The following is a 21930-nucleotide window of genomic DNA, read 5'->3' as shown; positions in this document are numbered from 1 at the left end:
TTTAGCTGTTATCATAGGTTTTATTTGCCAGTCTTGATGAGAATTCATCTCTTCGCAATGTCTTGTAGACCGCCTTCAATATTATATGTTGTTTCACATATGTAAGAAAATTCCCCTCTTTCAGTGACTGAGAGAATTCCAGCGTTATTTTTAAGAAATAGATTTTAATGTCCAATGCCTATCCTAGTTTTTAAGTTTCTTAATATTATTTAGCAGGTCCGGTGGAAGTTTTTTTTTTCCCACGAAGTCTTGAAATTTAGTTGCTAAGTCACTCAAAAAGCTAACAAACAAATTGTCCTCACCATACCAAAAGTTGACCTTGAGGAAGTCACTTACACAAGGATATAACAACATAAATGGGGTTTTTGTACTCAGTTCAAGACTTATGGTCACTTTATCCCAGATAGTCCGGAATAGGTGGACTCTGTCATTACAAAAATCCTTGCCTAGCTTTGCTGAGAATTTTATTTATTTCATATCAGATTCTCTTGTCATTCCACACCGATATTTTTGAACTGATATAAAATTTCAATTAAAACTAAAGCTTACTCTTCACGCCAGTTTTGCCTTTTAGTGAAAGGACACTTTTTCACTTATTTGTTTTTTATTTATTTATCTACAACTTGATCGTTCATTCTATGACATTTCGTATTCTGTTTGGGCATTCTGATGATGCGATTTGTCTTAAACGCACAGAATATCTATCATGCTAGAAAGAAATAGTTCCCCTAAAAAGAATGACAGTGATCACCGCCACAGTCAGGCAATATTTTTATTGAATAACAATAAAATTAGTCTATAGCCTCTGCAGAAAACATATTCATATCTGCTATAAAAGAAGCGCATCTTATCCTCGATCACACACTTGCATCTTTAGGTTGATGGACAACTTCGCGAACATCTTAAAATCTGCAGGCTAAGAGGACTGCTAAAACTCCAGAAAAAACCATTACCTGGCTTGATTGGAACGCATACTGTCAATTCGTGTTTTATCAGTTCGAATGAGTCTGAGTCTACTTCAGAAAAAGAAGAAAAATTCACGTACGAGCAGCGTGCATTAGAAGAATTGCAGGGCTACACAAAACTCTGGAATATTTTACAAAAACCGGAGGGAGGTTCTTTTTAAGAATACCTTTTTGTGGAATTCTTGCTGGGAATGCGGTGAAATACCTTCCCCCTTCTTCTATTCCTACTAAGGCATAGTGAATAAAGTCCAAGAGAAGTAGAGCCAAGAACTAATAGTGTACTTTCCAAGACGGGGAAACTGAAAACTTCCTGCTATCACTCGCCTTTTTATACATTTTCATATATTCAAATAACGAGGCACAATGTTTCGGATGAGGAAAATATCAGCCTTTTTTTATATCTTATGCATGTATACACACACAATATATATTATATATATATATATATATATTATATAATATATATATATATATATATATATATATATATATATATATATATATATAGACAGAGAGAGCTAAACAAAGAAACAGGCACACATACACATATGTATAAACAGCGAGCGAACGCACACACACGCATATATATATATATATATATATCTATATATATATATATATATATATATATATATATATATATATTTCCTCGCGTGGGCGTGTATGTGTGCGTGCGCGCGCCCTTGTTTATGCATATGTGTATGTGTGCCTGTTTCTTTGTTTAGCTCTCTCTCTCTCTCTCTGTCTATATTATATATATATATATATATATATATATATATATATATATATATATATATATATATATATATATAAACGCGAACGAACCCTGATTACAGACACTGAATTATTTAAGATGTACTACTTCAGCGAGCTGAAGCAAAATCAATTATATATCTAGAAGACAAAGCCTATTTGGCCTTATTTTGATAACAGAAGGATCGTATCTCTCTCTCTCTCTCTCTCTCTCTCCGAAAACGTGACCAACTAGTTAAATATTTATTAGGAGGACACCACATGAAATAAGTATATAAAGAAAAGGACTCACGTCTCAGCCATTGTCCACAGAACTCATTAGAGAAATGACAGCCCCTCCGCTCAGTCATTTTAGTCTTATCTCCACTTTTCCAAAATCAACAGACAAGGACGGATAGCTTTACATCCATCAGCATCTGACATTAAGACTTATGAATTTTGCTGGTTACTTTCAGAGACATCTTTATGTAATCTTATTTTTTTTTTTACATTTCCATTAAGTTTTTTTTCAGACTTGAGGGATGATGCACTGACGTATAATTGTGGTTGATGTTATTGGCTAATGTACTTTATCTCCACATCGAAGCGAATGTAAAAAATAGTTATGTAACCTTCCAAGACAAAAAACATACTTTGCAAGTGTTTTTTTTAACATCACGAGAGACGTTGCATTGACGTATAATTTTGAGTAATGATCTTGGGCAATATACTTTGTCCCCACAGCGTAGGAAATACAAATGATGTAAACTAGTTAACCTTCCAACGTACAAAAAATACTTCTTGATGTTCTTCTGATGCAAAAAAACACTTCATGATGTCCTTTTGATTATGTAACTCTCCGAAAGGGGCAACCTGACTACGCGGACACATTAGATATGATAGTACCCACATGAAGGTGTTTCTTGCCTATGTTATTCTCAGGGCCCTGTCTCTTCCAAAAGATGGATTTTGTCATCTTACTATAATGGGCGTTATGTCTGTCCGTCCGTCTGTCATTCAATCACGGCCAAACGGCTGACATGAAACTTGGCAGGGTTATAGTGGGGACCCCTAAATGGTTTATATTGGGGTTTTATCCTACCTCCCCCGCCCCCCAACCCACTAATGGGCGTTACGTCTCCGTCCTTTTCAAGAGACGGGTGGAAAACCGTAACCGATAATTCAAGCAAAACAATAGTCTGCACAGCAACAGTCGAGGCGGCTCCTGGCGTTAAAACGGACAGTCTTATCTTACTATGATGAGCGTTATGGCTGCTAGTTGTTTAAAATGCCTGTAGTTAGTTCAAGTACCGATGAAAGTTTCACTTGATAGGGATGTTATCCTATTGGTTAATGTCATGGTAAAGGAGTTAAGATGTTAAGTTGGCCTTTGATGAGAAGCGATAAATCTGTTCACTTGCCGCATCCGTGCAGTGAGGGATTCTTCTTCTTTATTCTCGAAGGAAGTTGGCCACAAATCCGATTGTTATTAGATCAGAGATTTCGGTAATAACGTACGAATCAAAGACTACTGCTGCCTTGCGCTTACTTCTGAAGAAGAGGAGAGGAAAAGAAGTTAGTCCAAATCAAATATAATTTAAAATATGGGTACTTTTTTTCCAGTTGCTCCAATTAGCAAACAGCTCTATAAGAGGAGTTGCATGCGAAGCATAATATCACACGTTTTCTGATGACAGATCCATTGAAAGTTGTCATTGAATTGTATCATTAATTCATCTTACTACCTTCTGAGCCCAAACTTCGCTTTCAATTTCCCTTTAAAGCCCAAATAACGAGAAGTAACCCCCCCCCCCTAACAAAAAAAAAAAAATAATTACGTTCATTTCTTCACCATTCTCTTCTCTTAAAACTAGTTGATGTAGAAAATTTTTCTTATGATACAGTAGAGATTTTTACTTCTTTTCAACACAGCAATTTTACCATGTTATTTATAGCCATATTCGCGTTTTATTCTATGCTTTCTCATCCATTTCCTCTTTTTGTGCATATTGATATTTTATTCTGTTGTAGTTGGCTTTGCTACTTCATGGCATTTTCTGAATACAATAATTATAATAATGGAAAAAGAAACCCACAAGATTGTTGAGTACGTATAACTTGTTTACTTGTAAGTATTTCCGCAGTATTTTTGTAAGTATTTTTGGAGTGTTGACAAAAGTACTATATACATAATTACAAGTAAGCAAGTTATACTTAATAATCTTGTGGGTTTCTTTTTCCATCTTCAGAAGAAAACTGAAAGAAGTTTTTAGTTTGGTTCTATAATAATAATGATAAGTGATAAGTATGAAGACCTGAAAAGAAATAAGAAGGGTAAGTGATATGCCAGTGGAAATTGTACCCATAATCATAGGGATACTAAGAACAATCCCAGTATCCGTGAAAATGAACCTGGAAAAATTAGGTGCTGAAGTAACGCCAGGACTCATGCAGAAGAGTGTGCTCCAGGAAAAAGCGCACATAGTAAGAAAAGTGATGGATTCCTGAGGAGGAAGAATGCAACCCGGAACCCCACACTATAAATATCACCCAGTCGAATCGGATGACTGTGGTCGGCAAAAAATAGTAAATAAATAAATAAACAAAAAATAAATAATAATAATAATAATAATAATAATAATAATAATAATAATAATAATAATAATAATAATAGTCCATTCAGCAAACATAGCGTGTGGTAGAGTTATTAAAAATGACCGACACGGAAAGATAGTTACATTCTGCATCAATGCACTAAAAACAATACAAGATAAGAAAATGTGCTCAGGCGATTTCTCCATCAGAAAGTGTTATATGCCTTTAAAATCTACGGAACATTTCCAACAGACTACGCCTAAATCACCGAGCCTCCCCCGCACCAACCCCACCCCTCCTCACAATCAAGCCTCACCCCATAACCCCCCTTTTGCCCTTTCGGGTTCCACTGTCGGTCTCATAAGTTTTCCAAGTAACAAATTTTAGGTTTGCAATCGTGTCAAGTTTAGCGAACCCACTATTTTTTCAAGACAATATTTATACCACTTTGATTTATATATACATAGTATGTATATACGTTTGTTATATATACTATACAAATAATAGCTATATATATATATATATATATATATATATATATTAATAACTTGATCACGAAGTATATAAAACATGATGCTATGTATAAATAAAGGTTTTTTTTTTTGCCACGAAGGAAAAAAAATGAAAAAACGAGTTAGCCGAGTACTTTCGGTCCTATTCGGACCCTTTACTGAATAGGACCGAAAGTTACTCTGGCTAACTCCGTTTTTTCATCTTTTCCTTCGTGGCAAAAAAAACCTTTATATATATATATATATATATATAGATATAATATATATATATATATGTATATATATGATATATATATATATATATATATATATATATATATATATATATATATATATATATATATATTTTATATATATGTGTGTGTGTGTGTGTGTGTGTGTGTGTGTGTGTTTATCAGATATATAAATCAAAGTAGTATAATTGTCTTGAAAAATAGTGGGTTCGCTAATCTTGACACGATAAAGTTTTTTTTTTGGTGCTGTTATTAATCTAGATAACGAGAAGGCATGTCTTATAAGTCGTCGTTTATCTCACTGATATTGCAGGTTTGAGTGTAAAAATATGGATAGCTAGGTGTTACCCTGAATGATATCATGATATCTTCAGTGAAAGCAAGGTTTACTGGATCAGTATTCGCTGCCGAGAGGTTTTGTATAATCTCACTTGATCCGACTGCAAACGGTGTATAAGACAGTGCAAGTTTTCCTACTATTCACTTACATTTTATATATATTATATATATTTATAATATATATATATATATATATATATATATATATATATAATATATATATATATATTATATATATATCTCAAGGGACATAGACCAATAATTTTACGTGGCAAATTTTTTGTCACAAATTATTCATGCTGTGCCATATATAGTTGTACTACTTGAGCTCAACAAAGTCGATATTTAGCCGTTTGGACTACCGAGCATCCCATGCCTTTTTTTATCCACTTTGGATAATCGAGTCTGTCCTTTACTGTTGGCCGCCTATCCACGTAGTGACCAGAGTGGCCAGATGTGAAGCGAGCGCATTACAGACTGTTTTGCATAGTAGGTTTGCGATCCAAGTTTAGTCTACATTCATTGTAACACCTAGTTTTATTACTATTATTAGCAATGCAGCTGAGTGAGACTGAAAAGTCATTACCGACTAGGAGTACAGATACTGGGAAGAGGAGATAAGTAACTACTTTATCACATGCTGTGGAGATAAACAGTTACGCTGAATTCAAAGAAAACTGTGAGTGGGCGTGGAGCCTGGACATAACCGGGTTGGCGAGGGGCAGGAAAATTCGGACCATTTTCTCCATCCCCAAAACTGACAATAAATTGTTGAACAAACCCGCAAGGAATAATAATAATAATAATAATAATAATAATAATAATAATAATAATAATAATAAGAAGAAGAAGAAGAAGAAGAAGAAGAAGAAGAAGCTGATTGGTCAACAATGACTCAAGAGAAGGTAATGGCTTTAAAGTGCTTGATACTTAAAAACCCTTTTTTGGTAGCACATTGTTGTATGATAATCATTATTCTTACGAGAGAGAGAGAGTCATAACTACATGTATTTAAACTTCCACTTTAGTCTCTATTGTAAATGGTGCTGTGCTGGAACATTTTTTAAAGAATAGCAAAATGTTGCGTATATCTCAACATGTTATCACTTTTTTTATTTATAAATGCGAAAAAGGGTCTCATATATAGCTACGACGTTTTGTTGTACAAAAATGTGAACGAAAAGCTAGTAGTTTTAAAAACTCGCACTTATTTTTTCCCTGTTGTTGCAAATCTGAATGTTTGTTTGTTGACAGCCGGGTCCTCTCCGTCCAGTAAATGACCTTTTAGGGCAGGGTCTTCGTGGTTGTCAAGTATGGTTGGGGTTGTTCCTTGCATCAGAATTATTACTATCTCGATAGAATAATTAAATAATTTTTGATATTTTGTAATTATTGAGACTTATTTTATTTGTAAATAATTTAATTAATAAAAGTTATATCATAATAAGCCAAACAAAATTATATTGGTTCCGGTTCTGGGATTTTTTTTTCTTCAATAAACTGAAGCAACCGTTTCCACATTGCTCATCAGTTCCCGTCTCGCAAGTAACGAGCTCCCCGACAATTTCCATTTCCTGTAATTATGTGAATAAGTCACCTTGGAGGAACTATCGCAAGCACCTGGTGTCATGCCAAATATACAATTATATACGACATAAAACATACAATATACTCACTACTGCTCATCTCTGGAAATCATTGCTGTCAACAGTAGTAGTAGTCTGCGGTAACGCTGTAGCTTCTGTCAGCTGATTGGATCAACAACAAACAAGATCACATTCAGTTTCCCTTCGATTTGGACGTTTGCTACCCCCTTTGCAATCGTTGTTCGGTTGCAAACTCTAAAGAAAGGCTTATAAATGGCAGTGCCGACGTATGACAAGTTGCCCTTGGAAAATGCATTGGAGGATTCGCCCCAGGTAATATGGAAGCATCCCTTTGTTTTTGTTTGTAGCGTGATGCCAGATGTCAGTCATCTCGTATGTCCCGTGGACAGGTTGAATGATTTTAAAAAGTTTTTTCGGATAGACATTCGTCTTACCAGATAGTAAATTTCATATATCCACAGTCTAAGGTCGATGACGATAGGGTATGGACTAACCTGCCTTGAAATAGGGACTACCTACTTAGTCTAGTAGGCTAGGTTTTGGGTGGGTAAGGTTAAGTTGGTAGGTTAGGTTATGTTTCTAGTAGGTGCAGCAACTTTTTTGAGTTGGTTGAGAATACAGGCGAAGTAGTGTTTTGTACTAGCTTAAGTTGTGTCTTTTCAGTCAGTAGACAAGGATAAAGCTCTGCTGTATGGACAGGCGGACACCTATACCGTTGCGCGGTCACTTTCCCAAAAAATAACTTTAGCGCTTCCAGTATCCTGAATTAGACATCAGTCATAAGCCAACCTCCATGGAAGCAACACCTCGAGACCTCTAGGTACTTTCCTCTCAAAGCAAGTGTTTTCTCCCAAGTTAGAAATAAAGGCAATAGGGTAGAATATCACGACAGGCCAACCCTCATCACGGTGGACGGGTCTTATTCACTCGATGTTTTCAAGGCAGTTTTGAAATCCAATATGGCGGCTACGTTTTGCATGGACGGTTCTCATCAGTGACGGCCACCATCTTTCCCCAGCCTTCCCAGCACTCATTTGAACAATGTTAGCGTATGTATGTAACGTTTATTGATCTTACTCAAGATTGCAGTTGTAATCAGCACAATAAAACAACATTTTGTTGCCTATACCTATTAGTGAAAGTATGAAACTTGTTATTCCCGGGGTTATGGTTGGAACTGAATTCATTCTTACCTTGTAATCAGTGGTTTTATCCTTACTGCCATCACAACTGAAACTCCACAGTGCTTATTTGATTGTAATTATACACATTTTGGTCTTAATTCACTCCACAGTGCACTCGAACCACATTGCTGTTCGTGTTTCCTAAGCACTCACTCCGTAAACAAAGTTACGAGCAGCAGACGACAACACTGATTATGAGATGCAAAGCTTTATTCCCTTAATTGTTTACTTTACTCAATATTTAGTTGTTCCGATACGTAATACAAACCATCGGTCCTTTAACAATAGGAAGTAGCTAGCGGCAGCTGGAACGGTCGTAAGCTTCGAACAAGGGGAGAACGGTAGTTAACTGCTTGTCTGACAGTCGCGCGCCGCGCGACTGGGAGGTAAACAAATCACTTTTGCTTTCGGCCGCGGGTGTGAAGGACGTGTTCGTCATCGCTCTCTGTCCGCTTCATCGTTGTATGCTTTGTTTATATTGTGTTTTCTACTAATGGTTTGTTTGACTTGAAAATGAAACTGTAAGTACACTGTTTTCATTTTCATTACTTAATTATGAACCAACATGGAGCTATCGCCGTAGATGCGGCGATTTCCTCTCTTTTCATGAATTGAAACCCTTGAATTATGTCTCGGTGCCGAGGGCGGTTCGCGCTCGCGCCGAGTCATGTATTTTGGGCGAAAGTGTGTAATTGAGAAATGTAAGTACTCTTTTCATTATATTTTTTTTTTGCCCTGTGCGTTCGTTACCGAGAGTGTGATTGCGCTCAGCACGAGCCTTTTATTTTGTATATAGAATGCAATGAAAGTGGATTCGCAATTGCAATATTCTTTTCATTTTCATTTATTTATTTGCATGAAATTTAATTTGGATCAATTTTCGTTCTTACCCGGGAATTGATCCTTACGATTATTTTATGTGAAAGTGAAATCGCAAGTGCAGTATTCTGTTTCATTTTCATATATATTTTATGATAGCATCATATTATTTGGATCAAGTTTCCGTTCTTACCCGGGAATTGATCTTTTTCCCTTTAAGTTCTATGAAGTGAATCGCAAGGGCAGTATTCTGTTTCATTTTCATATTACTTTTCACTGCTGTGCGGGGGTAGGGGAAGCGAAGGTCTGCCAGGAAGTCGTCGGAAAGCTCTCCCGCGACTCCCTTGGTATCCGATTCTTCGTCTTCCTTCCTGCCCCCGCTCAGCTTCTTCGTTGTATTTTGTATTTGGGGTCGTTCTTGCGTTCGGGGTGGGGCATGTCTTCCCCCCGTGCGTGAGGGAACCCCTCTTACTAATCTATCTATTTGTTCCGATACGTAATACAAACCCTCGGTCCTTTAACAATAGGAAGTAGCTAGCGGCAGCTGGAACGGTCGTAAGCTTCGAACAAGGGGAGAACGGTAGTTAACTGCTTGTCCGATCGTCTGCGCGCCGCGCGACTGGGAGGTAAACAAATACTTTTGCTTTCGGCCGTGTGTGGGAAGGACGTGTTCGCCATCGCTCTGCCCGCTTTGTCGTTTGCTTCAACTTTGAGTATTTGTTTCTCTTTCTGTATATCAGGAGTGATTGTAAGTACTTTTCTCAATTCTATTATTCTTGCAATGAGTGAATTGGAAGAAATGGAAATATCACCGCGCCCTCCAGTCGCCCGTAGAGTGTGTCCCGGGCTGGAGGGGCGTAAATGTGGAGGGTTCAGGTCATTCGTTGAGGTGGACCCCCACGAGGTTTGTACTCGTTGTCGGGGGCGAGAGTGCTCCCGCAACGAACCATGTGTGGTTTGTATGAATTGGTCCGAGGCGCAGTGGGTGCTGTACGAGGGCAGGAAGAGACTTAGGCCGGCCAAGAAGTCATCGGAAAGTCCAGTGACTCCTTTGGTGACGGACACTTCGTCCTCTTTCCTGCCTCCCGGCCAGCCCCCACGTTTCGCGCCTTCCCCTGCGGGGGGGGTAGCGGAGTCCTTTTCCTCTCTCGATCCGTCGAGTGTGGAGGAGGGCGCCCGCTACCCGGACGTACAGCTGTACTCGGGATCTTCCGTCCGCTCTGGGGGGGGTGTTTCGCCCCCCAGGCGCGGGGAAGCCCCTCCAATTAACCCGACTGTTGCTTCCGCAGGTGTGCCATCAGCGAAGGACGACTTGGGACAGGTGTGGGAGTCGCTGGGACTGCAGGAGTGCCCAGCATCCAGGGGTTGCTTCAGCGGTTGGCGGTGGGGTCGGCGGTGGTCACTCATGGTGCGGTGACCACCACTACTACCACATTAACGACACCAGCGTATGAGATGCCACCACATCTGGTATATACGCCCCATATAATGTCGGTGACACCCACGGTGGCAGTACAAAAACCCATTGCCGCCGTTCCAAAGAGGACGATGCCACCACCACCTGGATTTTTTTCCTTTGCCGACCCCGGACTTCCGCTGCCCTAAGAGTACCCCCCTGGACCTGCCGCCAGTGCCACGGATGACGGTGACTGTCGACAGGACGCCTGGCTCTCCCGTGGTACCTGCCGTGCCTGCCGTACCTGTTGCCGTTCCAGCTACTCTTTCCTTTTCAGATAGGCCTGCACATTCCATTTCAGATGTTCCTGCCGTTCCTGCTGTTTCCCGGACCTGTTCCTGTTGTTCCTGCTGCTGGTGTTGCTGTAACAGTCTCAGGTCTTTCCGGACAGGTGCAGTCGGGCCCTGTTGCTTCGGCAACTGCCCCGGCTCCCTCCTGGATGGAAGACCTGACGTCTGTCCTGCGGAGCCTGGCGAAGAAGAAGAGGAAGAGGAAGAAGGTGTCGTCGTCGTCTTCATCGTCTTCTTCGTCGTGCTGCCTCCTCTCCTTCCCCTTCGACTTCTAAGGCTAAACAGCCGAAGAAGAAGAAGCTGCCTCCTCCACCCCCCCTAAGAAGACTCCTTCGGGATCTTCTAAGGGCCCGGCTCGCCTCAGGCGAGTTGGGGAGCTCTTCTGCTGGTCCTCCTGTTCCTTCGGGTACAGGGCCCGTCGCTTCTTCTGCAAAGAAGAAGTCGACGGGGACCAGAGGTGCATCAGCCTCGGCTGGTGCGTCCTCACCTGGTGCTAGCGGTTCTGCCGCTAAACCAGGTTCCGTCTCGGCCGCTTCTCGTTCGCGAGAAGCACCGAGTGGACGCTCTTCCAAAGAGGACCGTCCAGCCAAAGTTTTGACGTCCGAGCTCGCTCGCCGTCAAGACAGCGGCGCGGGAGCAGAAGACTGGCGAGAGTCGTGCACACGACTCTCGCCAGGCCAGTGGACGCTCTCGCAGCGACCAACTGGCTGCTCGGGGCTGACGTGACGGTCGCTGACCGGCCACGGGTTGAGGTGAGGAAGGAGTCCCCACGGCCGCCGGTACCAGCCACGGCTGGTACCAGCGGTTTGACGCGCCGAGAGGACGCTGGCCGGTCTCGACGCGAAAGGGAGCCTAGCAGGTCACCCGTCCGCCGCTCCCGATGGGACCGGGCGGAGGACGGTGACCAGCGGCAGCTCGCCTGACGCTAGAGATCGGTCTCGACGTTCTCAGCCGAGCCAATCGCCCCAGGCGAGCGGCGACGCTAGGCCTACTGCTCGACCGTCACCGCGGGGTTGACGATCCAGCAGCAGCCCTCCACGCACGCTGGTCCTGCCAGCGAGCGAGGGGGAGCGTCAGGTCTGCCTCTCCCGTACCTTCAACCTCCTCGGGCTATACCGGGAGGAGCGAGGTACCAAGGAGCGATCACGAGAGGTGCGCCGCTCGTGACCCGGCTATGACGCCGTACGGCTCAGGCACGGTCTTAGGACCGACCAGGACGTACGCGCAAGTAGTTGGAGGCGACCGTCGACGGGTCTGTCGCTGTTCCTCCTTCCTGAAGGAGGAGTATCGAGGGATATGCTCTTGCTGGAGGGACTGGACGGTCCTACTCCCACAAGACGCTGTGACGCGAGATACAGAGGAATTTCGCAGAGGTCATTAAGCTGATGCGTCTGCATAATGACCTCGCGGAAGGATCGCCGCTACCACCAGCAGAGCCCACGTCCCGGCTCGAGTCATTTTGGGGTCCCAAGAGGGAGCCCAAAATGACGAGGGTGGGGTTGCCACGATCAGAGCTTTGCGGACTCAGTCCTGGATCAGGTGGAGAATCTCGTCTCAGGACGGGAAGGACTCGCTAAAATCCGGACGGTCCTCTAAGCTGCTTCCTCCTCCTCTACAGCGGCAGAGGCGATTCTACGTGCCATCGGAAGACCCGATACTGCCGAAACAGGTTAACCCGGAGTAGCGAGGCTGACTCCAGGTGTGTAACCCCTGCAGCAGCTCCTGTCGGAGAACCATATGGTTCTCGCAGCAGGAGGCACCTTGCCCTGGAATAACTACCGCTATGGCAGCATTCCAGGCAGTTTCCTGGTTGGATTTGTGGTCCCTCACAATATCCAAAGTAGCGGCCGGCTCCAGGGAGTTCTGCTCTCGAAGACGACGCTTCTTTTAGGAGACTGTGCCAGTCTGGAGGAGAGCAATCTCTTACCTCGCCCATCAGACTGCTAACCTGTGGGCCAACTTGGTTCTTCGACGTAGGGACGCAGTACCTTACCCGAGTGACCAAGGGGGCTGGGCGTGAGGCGGCACTCGGGCTACGAAATGGGACCTCTTAGGAGTTCCCCAGCTCTCTTTCCTGGAGAGATGGTGGACGCTGCGGTGGAACGGCGGCGCACTGACAGAGTGACCGCTTAGTCCACCAGGCAGTCTCGAAGGTTTCTGGGCAATCTCGAGTAACTGCGGCCAAACCAAAGAGCTTGGCTAGCGCTTCCACGGCGGCGAAGACGGTTGCACCGTCCAAACCCCGTGTGAAGACTCCAGTTGTTTTCGACTTCTGCGAGAGGAGGCCGCAACCAGCCCTCCTCCCAGCCCTCCCCCTTTCCCCGAGGTGGGCTGGAAAGAAGTCGAAACGAGGAGGGAAACGCTAGGGACGGCGTTCCCCCTCACCTGCTGCCGGAGTGGGGGGGTGCCTGGCGAGCCATTGGGCGACTTGGCAGCGCTACGGCGCCCGAGAACTGGATAGTAGACGTCCTTCGGGAGGGATATCTACTACCCTTCGAGTCTCGGCCCCCCCTCATCTCCAAACCGGTCCTCTACAGACCTATGTCCGGGGATCAGCAAAAGGACAACGCTCTTCGACAGGAGATCAAGACCATGCTGGCGAAACGAGCTGTAGAAAATCGTGGAGGACCAGTCACCGGGCTTTTACAGCCGCCTCTTCCTAGTGGAGAAGGCATCGGGGGGCTGGCGCCCGGTGATAGACCTCTCTCCCCTGAACCGCTTCGTTCGCACGACGCGGTTCACGATGGAGTCGGCACGCTCAGTGCTCGACTCGATCAGGGGGAACGATTTCATGCTTTCAGTGGACCTGAAGGACGCGTATTTTCAAATACCCATCCATCAGTCCTCCAGAAAGTACCTCCGCTTCATCTTCGACGGGACGGTGTACCAATTCAGGGCACTTTGTTTTGGTCTCTCAACCGCCCCACAGGTGTTCACGCGAGTGTTCACTCTGGTGTCGGCTTGGGCCCATTCGAACGGGATACGTCTTCTGAGGTATCTCGACGATTGGCTGGTCCTGGCGAGCTCCCGCTCGCAGTTGCTACAGGACAGAGATCGACTCCTCAAGTTTTGTCGCGATCTGGGGGATCGTGATAAACTACGAGAAGTCCGATCTCGAACCCAACCCAAGCAGAAGATGAAGTACCTGGGTTATGCTGATAGATACGGTAGCAGGGCAAGTCTTCCCGCAGACTTGCGTTATCAGCAATTCAGGGAGGCAGCCGGCCGGTTCCTGTCGCCCTGGCAGGAACAGGCAGCACCAGCAATGGCAAGTCGTGATCGGCCATCTGTCGTCACTCGAGAAGTTAGTCCCTCACGGGCGTCTTCACCTACGGTCTCTCCAGTGGAGGCTAAGGGAGAGTTGGTCTCAGGCCAGGGATCCTCCTTACTTTCCCGTGGCTATCACGGACAAGGTGAGGAAGGACCTAGCCTGGTGGCTCGACGACAAGAACCTCTTAAGAGGAGTGCCTATACGCACTCACGGAGATGCTTCTGTTCTCAGACGCATCGACCGAGGGATGGGGCGCACACCTGGAGGAGTTGCTGACTGCAGGTGTGTGGGACCATCACGAAAAGCACCTTCACATCAATGTCCTGGAACTCAAGGCGGCGTTCAACGCTCTCCAAGAGTTTCGGGACCGCTTGGTGGGACACTCAGTGGTGTTGATGTGCGAACACCACAGTAGTGGCATATGTCAACAAGCAGGGGGGGCTAGTGTCTCTTCCGCTCCATCAGTTGACAGTGCAGGTGCACGAGTGGGCCACGGCTCACTCGATAGAGCTGTCAGCACGCTACATTCCAGGCAAGAGGAATGTAGTAGCAGACAAGCTCAGCCGTCGGGATCAGGTGATAAGGACCGAATGGTCTCTACACCAAGATGTGGCGGAAAGGCTCTTCAACCTGTGGGGGCGACCGGTCGTAGACCTGTTCGCCACCCGGCACAACAGAAAACTTCAGGTTTTCTTTTCAGCTGTGCCGGACCCATGGGCAGCTGCAGAGGACGCTCTCCAACACCCCTGGGACAACCTCTTCGCTTACGCCTTTCCTCCCTTCTGTCTGATTCGGAAAGTGATCAGTCGAGCGCTGGTCACTCCCAATCTCAGAATGATCCTGGTGGCTCCCAAACGACCTCAAGCCGTTTGGTATCCGGACCTGCTGGCTCTTCTTGCGGACGCACCGAGAGAACTACCCAACCTGGCACAACCTCCTAGCCCAGCCACACGTAGAACGGTACCACCACGCAGTCCAGTCCCTTCAACTTCACGGCTGGCTGTTATCCACCATCTCTTGCGAACGAGAGGCTTTTCCTCGTAGCGCAGCAACAGAGATGGCTGGACACGTCAGACAGTCCTCTGCAGCTGTGTACCAGGGGAAGTGGGCCGTCTTCTGTGGTTGGTGTCGTAGACAGGGCTCTGTCTCCTCTCAGAGCCACTCTTCAGCAGGTAGCGGATTTCCTCGTGTTTCTTCGCCGAGAGAAGCTCCTCTCAGTACCCACAGTTAAGGGATATCAGAGCCGCCCTGGCTCTCGTCCTAAAACTGAGGGGACTGGACATCTCGAATTCGTTCGAGATATCCTTGCTAATGAGGAGCTTCGAAAGGTCTTGCCCACCCAGGGAACTCAGGCCCCCCTGCGTGGGATGTGACTCTCGTACTTAGGAGTTTGACTCGAAGACCCTCGAGCCACTCCGAGAGTCGTCAGACAGGGATCTGACCCTCAAGACCCTCTTCTTTGCTGGCCCTGGCATCGGCGAAGGAGAGTAGGTGGGGAACTACATGGCCTTTCTTATGATGTTAAACATAACCAGAGGCTGGGGATCTGTGACGCTCGATTTCGTCCCGCCAACTTCGTAGCTAAGACTCAGAACCTCCGTCGATCCCTGACGACAGGTTCGAGTCTTTCACGATCCCCTCCCTCCTGACTTCACCGATAACGATGCGGATGAGATGCTGCTTTGTCCTGTGAGGGCGCTACGGCGCTATCTGAAGAGAACTCGACATCTCAGGCCTGAGTGTCGACGCCTCTTCGTTAGCACTGGGGGGGGTCACCAAGAAAGAAGGTTCTCCAAGAACACGCTTTCTTTCTGGCTGCGTGAGGTGATCAGGAGAGCGTACGAAGCTGATGGTAGCGACGACATCCGTACGCTCCGTCCGAGAGCCCACGAAGTCAGAGGTATCGGACCCTCCTTAGCGTTCCGTAAGAACTTCTCCGTGGCGCAGGTCCTGAAGGCAGGTGTCTGGGCCAACCAGACCACCTTCACGCCTTCTTCTACCTTCGGGATATTGCCCACAAGTCCTTGGATACTTTTTCCTTGGGACCTCCGTGGTGGCTGCTCAACACGTTGTGTAAGCTTACCAGCACCCGAGCAGGCAGAAACAGCATCGATTCCTGGTATGACATGGGAGAATGAATGCGTGAATGAGAGAGTGACTGGCTTCTCTTCACCATCTTTTTCTACCTCTACCTGTGGGCAGAGGGATACGGTCGTTACCTTGCTGGAAAGGAGTCAGATGCAGGTAAGCTATTCAACAGAGCTCCATCCTATCTCTTTAACTAGAGATAGGAGTAAATATCCACCACTTTCTCCAACAAGGGGGAGAAGTGGATGCCAACATGAGACAAACCCATTACTTTACAATTTGCTCATGTAAAGGAAAAGTTCTTACAATGCTGGTAGAAGAGATACGCTTGCCTCTCTCTTAGTACTCGGCCCAGAGGTTCTGACCATTGATCCTGCGGTGCACACCCCCCCGATCAATCGGACAGAGGCTTGGATCCCTCCCTCGCTCTTACGACCATGGAGGCATTCCAGGGGATGGACGAACACCAGTCTGTTCATCAAAAGACTCAGAGATTCCTCCCACCAAGAAGTGAGTCTTCCTATTGTTAAAGGACCGAGGGTTTGTATTACGTATCGGAACAAATGACAATTTGTCGAAAATTGCATTTTTTCTAACTATACAAACCTGAGGTCCCCTTTAACATAAAGTCCCTCCTCATGCCACCCCTCACTCTGCGTATTTTGCATGGGCCAAAAGCAAAAAGTGATTTGTTTACCGCCGCGCGACGATCGGTACAAGCAGTTAACTACCGTTTCTCCCTTGTTCGAAGCTTACGACCGTTCAGCTGCCGCTAGCTACTTCCTATTGTTAAAGGACCTCAGTTTGTATAGTTTTAGGAAAAATGCAATTTTCGACAAATTGTCATGTTACGCAGGTGCTACATCCGTGGGAGACGACCTTGGACAGGTATGACCACCCGCGGCGGCAGGGCGTGCCTAGCATCCACGGGCTGCTGCAGCGTCTAGCGAGGTCGGGGTGGTCGGTCTCCACTACTACCATGGCCGCTTATGCTGCTCCCCCCTTTCCTCGGTCTACACTCCCCATGCTGTGTCGGTGACGCCGTCTGCCGCTACTAGGGCCGCCGCCGTACCGAGGGGGGTTGCCGCCGCCGCCTGTTTTTCTTTTCTTCGTGTTGCCTGCTCCAGACTTCCGCTGTTTCCAGCAGCTCGCCCTGGACCGGCCGCCAGTACCCAGTTCCGCTGGCTGCCGATGATTCTACGAGGCGATCGCTGGGCCTGCCGTACCTGCCGCTGATGTGATTTCCGCTGTTGGCTTGGCTGTCCCTTCTGGGTCTACCGCTGCCGCTGTTCCTGCCGCTCCTGAGCTGGTTGCTGTTCCTGTCGCTCCTGGTTCCTGAGCCTGTCCATGCTGGTCCTGCCCACGGTGTGTCTTCCCCAGTCCCAGGTCCTTCCGGACAGGTGCAGTCGGGCCGTGTTGCTTCGGCAATAGCCCCGGCTCCGGCCTGGATGGAGGACCTGACGACTGTCCTGCGTGAGCTGACGAGGAAGAGGAGAAGAGGAAGCTGTCATCTTCGTCTTCATCGTCTGCTGCTGCCTCTTCCCCTTCGACTTCTAAGGCCCATAAGCCGAAGAAGAAGAAGGCTGCCTTTCCCCCTAAGAAGTCTCCTTCGGGAACTTCTAAGGGCCCGTCCCACCCCGGTGGGACGGGGGGTCCTTCTGCTGGTCCTCCTGCTCCTTCGGGAGCGGGGCCCGTCTCCCCTTCCGTAAGGAAGAGATAGACGGGGACCAGAGGAGTATCGGTTAGCTCTGGTACTTCCTCGCCTGGTGCTAGCGGCGATGCCGCTACGTCAGGTTCCGGCTCGGTCTCTCGTTCGCGAGAGATCCCGAGTGTACGTTCTCCCTCGGGAGACCGTTGCAGCCAAGTTTCGGCGCCAGAGTTCGCTCGGCGCCAAGACGCGGCACGGAGCAGAAGGCTGGTGAGAGACGCTCAGGTGGGACTCTTGCCAGGCCAGCGGCCGCTCTTTGCAGCGACCAGCTGGTAACCCGGGAGGGTTTTCCCCCTAAGAAGGCTCCTTCGGGACCTTCTAAGGGCCCGTCTCGCTCCGGGCGATTCGGGGAGCTCTTCTGCTGGTCCCACCCCTGCTCCCTCGGGAACAGGGCCCGTCTTTTCTTCTACCAAGGAGAAGAAGACGGGGACCAGAGGAGTACCAGCTTCGGCTGGCACTCGCCCTGGTTCTAGCGGTTTTGCCGCTAAACCAGGATCCGCCTCGGCTTCTCGTTAGCGAGAAGTACCGAGTGGACGGTCTCCCGCGGGAGACCGTCCAGCCAAAGTCTTGACACCCGAGCTCGCTCGCCGTCAAGACCGAAGCGCGGAGCAGAAGACTGGCGAGTGTCGTGCAGACGACTCTCGCCAGGCCAGTGGAACGCTCTCGCAGCGACCAGCGGCTGCTCTCGGGTTGACGTACGGTCGCTGAACCAGCCACGGGTTGAGGCGAGGAAGGGGTCCCCCCGCGGGCCGTCGGTACCAGCCACGGCTGGTACCAGCGGCTCAGACGCGCCGAGAGGACGCGTCGCCGGTCTCACCGCGACAGCGAGCCTAGCAGGTCACCTGACGCCGCTCCCATCGGGACCGGGCGGAGACGGTAACCAGCAACAGCTCGCCTGACGCTAGAGATCAGCGTCGACGTTCTCAGCGGAGCCTCTCACCCAGGCGAGCAGCAAGGCTAGGCCCTGCTGCTCATCGATCGCCACCGCGGATTGACGATCAGCCAGCAGCCCTCCAAGCACGCTGGTCCTGCCAGTGAGCTAGGGGGGAGCGTCAGGTCTGCCTCTCCTGTACCTTCAACCTCCTCGGGCTACACCGGGAGGAGCGAGGTACCTATGAGTGATCGCGAGAGGTGCGCCGCTCGCGATCCCGCTATGACGCCGTATGGACCAGGCACGGTTCTAGGACCGACCAGGACATTACGCGCAAGTAGCTGGAGGCGACCGTCAGGGGTCTTGCCGCTGTTCCTCCTTCTGAAGGAGAGTATCTCGGGATCTGTTCTTGTTGGAGGGACTGGACGGTCCTACTCCGCAGATGCGGTTACTCCCGGATACAGAGGAATTTGCAGAAGTCATTAAGCTGATTCGTCAGCATAATGACCTTGCGGAAGGATTGCCGCTCCCACCAGCAGAGCCCACGTCTCTGCTCGAGTCGTTTTGGGGCCCGAGAGGGAACCCAACCGACGGTGGGTCTGCCGCGATCGGAGCTTGCCGATTCTGTCTCGAACCATAGTCTCTCGTCTCCGGACAAGAAGGCTCTCTCAGTTCTGGCCGGTCGATCAAGCTACTTCCACCTCCTCTACTGCGACAGCGGCGTCTACGTGTCTTCGGACACCGTATTTAAAATTCTCCTTCGGTCCTCCTGAGAGGTTTCGCCTCGACGAGGACTGGAATGAGTCGGAGGACGGTATCGGCTCTCTCCTGTCAGGTGTCGATCAGCCCCACCACCCGACGAGTTCACAGTGGCGGCAGACCCTTACTACAGTGAGAGTTCGTAACCCTCCGCGGGAAAACGTTTTCTCCTGACGATACGTTTTCCCAGACTCTGAGAGGCCATCGCGGCATGGCTGCTCCTACTCTTCTCCAACTGCTAGTTCCACTGGGAAGGCGAGCGAGTATCCAATTCCTCCCCCATTCCCTCTCTCCTTACGGCTACGAGGGAAAGGGGAGGGATCCTACGGAGATTTCTCTGTAGGATCCCACGTTCGGGACTGCGCTACCGGGGGGACCTTCGGGTCCTACCCGACGTAAGCCCCGGTCGTTGAGGAGGAATCCTGCCCCATTCTCGATTTCTACGGGAATCGAGAGGACCACCAGCCGATATCGTTTGACGAATTTGGTGGGGGTTTCGCAGACTGCTTAGAATTCTACGGAATTTCTAGCACATTCAGAGTGTTCGAGTTTTTTACGATCTCCAAACACTTAGGCGAGACCACGGTCCAAAGTGAGCGAGACGAGAATCCCGATATGTTACACGATAATCGGGAACCTCGCCTATGCTCGAATTCCTGGAATTTCTAGCATTGGAAGAAGACTGCTGCTGAAAGAAACTATCTCACAGTAGGCGACCAACCTGGAATAGAGAAGATCGGACGGGAATATCCAGTTTGGCTTGAACTATCGCCTTAGTATTCTGTTCACCATGGAAGCTTTCCTTCGAGGAAGACTTCTCCTTCACTCTCTTTGATAGAGATCGAAGGTGGTCGATCTCCAATCCTTATTTTGTTTTCTTGAAGGAAAGAATTTAGGATGGAGATCGTTGTTCAGAATCCTACAAATATACTACGTATATTAACCTCGCGACGTGATTCTACTAAGCAGTTGAATTGTCCGAGGGGTAGGCGCATATCCTAGTTAATCTACGGATTGCGACTTTTAAGACAAGTATTCTAATTGAACTGCAACTCGGGGTTGCCTGCAACCTCCCAGGAGTTTTCAGTATCAATTTTATATACTTATGGTTTTGTCACGACAACACCATTTCAACTTTTATATTTACCGAAATTCGTTTCGCCTAAATATAATTGCTCGAGCATATCTTTTATGCTCGGTAGTTCTAGCCGAACGCATTCCTTCGTGGAATAATAGATTACCTGGCAACTCAGGATGACGAGTCAGCGAGAGCTCAGGCTCAACTACTGCGTATTGAACTGCCTGATAGCAGCTCAGTATCAGCTGGGCCTCCCCGAGATGCACGGTCATGTATGTCTCCTCTCCCCTGCTTTGATTGACTACCGAACCGTATCTCTGCCCAACAATCATGGACTTAGGTCTCTGATTAACAGGGATTCTCGCAATAATGAAGGACCATCTACTGCTGTGACGCTAGATTCCATCGCCTTCGACATTGCGAGAATTTTCAACAGAGATATCTCTTGGACTCTTTCATCTTTCTGTTTACCGCACGGTAACAGAAGTCTGTACAAGTCTCCTGCTGCATCGCACTGCGATAATGCGAATGATTTTGCAGACATCTGAGTTTGTCTTCAAAATATCTCGTATTCGTAGGTGTACAATTGTTCATTGTTCAACCCGAATTACAAGATGTGTCGGAAGACATCGCCTACTCTCCGACCTGACAGCTCTACTTCCAAATGTTCAGCCCATGAGAAGCAGTTCTTCAGGCGGCTTTCCCCTGTGTTTTCATTACTGAAGACGCCCCGCTTTCATTGCAACTACGACTTCTCACCGGACAGCAATGAAACAGCGGTTAGCGTTTTCAGTCATTTGTAAGCACAGGTTATGAATCTTGAGAATCCTTCTCTCGATTCATCTGTGAAGACGTAGGTTTGCATTCAATATCTACCTTCGTCTTCAACGGTACATAGTGTTGTTTCTCCTTAGCTGAGATTCAACAACCATGAGATGTTTTACCTTCAGGGACCTCGGTCTCTAGAAGGCAATTGACTTTCGCCTGTTGGGCACATGCCTTAAGAGAATCATCACCTCGCTGTCCGCATTGGTGACAAACAATACATTATTTGTTTGGTCTCTCGGCATAACCCTTAAAGGCGAAGGTCACGTGACTTACTCGGATGCTTTGACAACTTGCCTCCTACGAACGCAGTCAGTCGGCAGCTGTCAGAGCGCCCGAGTCAGTTACGAACTACGCTGTTGACTTAGTTCGGTTGTTACAGAGCAATCATTACTTCGTTTTAATAGCTTGTCACAGTACCCATACCATCGACACCCACCATGGAGTGCCGGTGTCCTATCCACTACCGAGAACTTCGCTGCATGGGGATAGGAGGATGCGAGAGACTTTGTGGCAAACGGACAGACCAGTATGGGTACTGGACATCACCGAAGTAGAAGAGAGGGATAGGTCATGCGACTATTTCCTTCTTTTC

At 47.5% G+C, this 21930-nt stretch overlaps 1 protein-coding gene across 4 annotated transcripts in view; it reads left to right on the top strand.

Annotated features, from left to right (window-relative positions):
* The first annotated feature begins 5470 nt into the window (after positions 1-5470).
* The window catches only part of LOC135216859 (DCC-interacting protein 13-alpha-like), a 230815-nt gene continuing 214355 nt past the window's right edge, over positions 5471-21930 (top strand). The window contains exons 1-2 of one of the 4 annotated variants that reach the window (XM_064252373.1): positions 5471-5491; positions 5933-6284. In XM_064252373.1, the coding sequence (XP_064108443.1) occupies positions 6270-6284 (15 nt within the window). In that variant the 5' untranslated portion in view covers positions 5471-5491; positions 5933-6269. Of the gene's footprint in view, positions 5492-5667; positions 6285-6696; positions 7299-21930 lie in introns of those variants that run through there. The other 3 variants (XM_064252372.1, XM_064252370.1, XM_064252371.1) reach the window with 3 other exon arrangements.

This window comes from Macrobrachium nipponense, chromosome 6 (genome assembly GCF_015104395.2).
Source record: "Macrobrachium nipponense isolate FS-2020 chromosome 6, ASM1510439v2, whole genome shotgun sequence".
In the NCBI taxonomy this organism is placed as follows: Eukaryota; Metazoa; Arthropoda; class Malacostraca; order Decapoda; family Palaemonidae; genus Macrobrachium; species Macrobrachium nipponense.
This window is presented reverse-complemented; position numbering and strand designations above follow the sequence as displayed.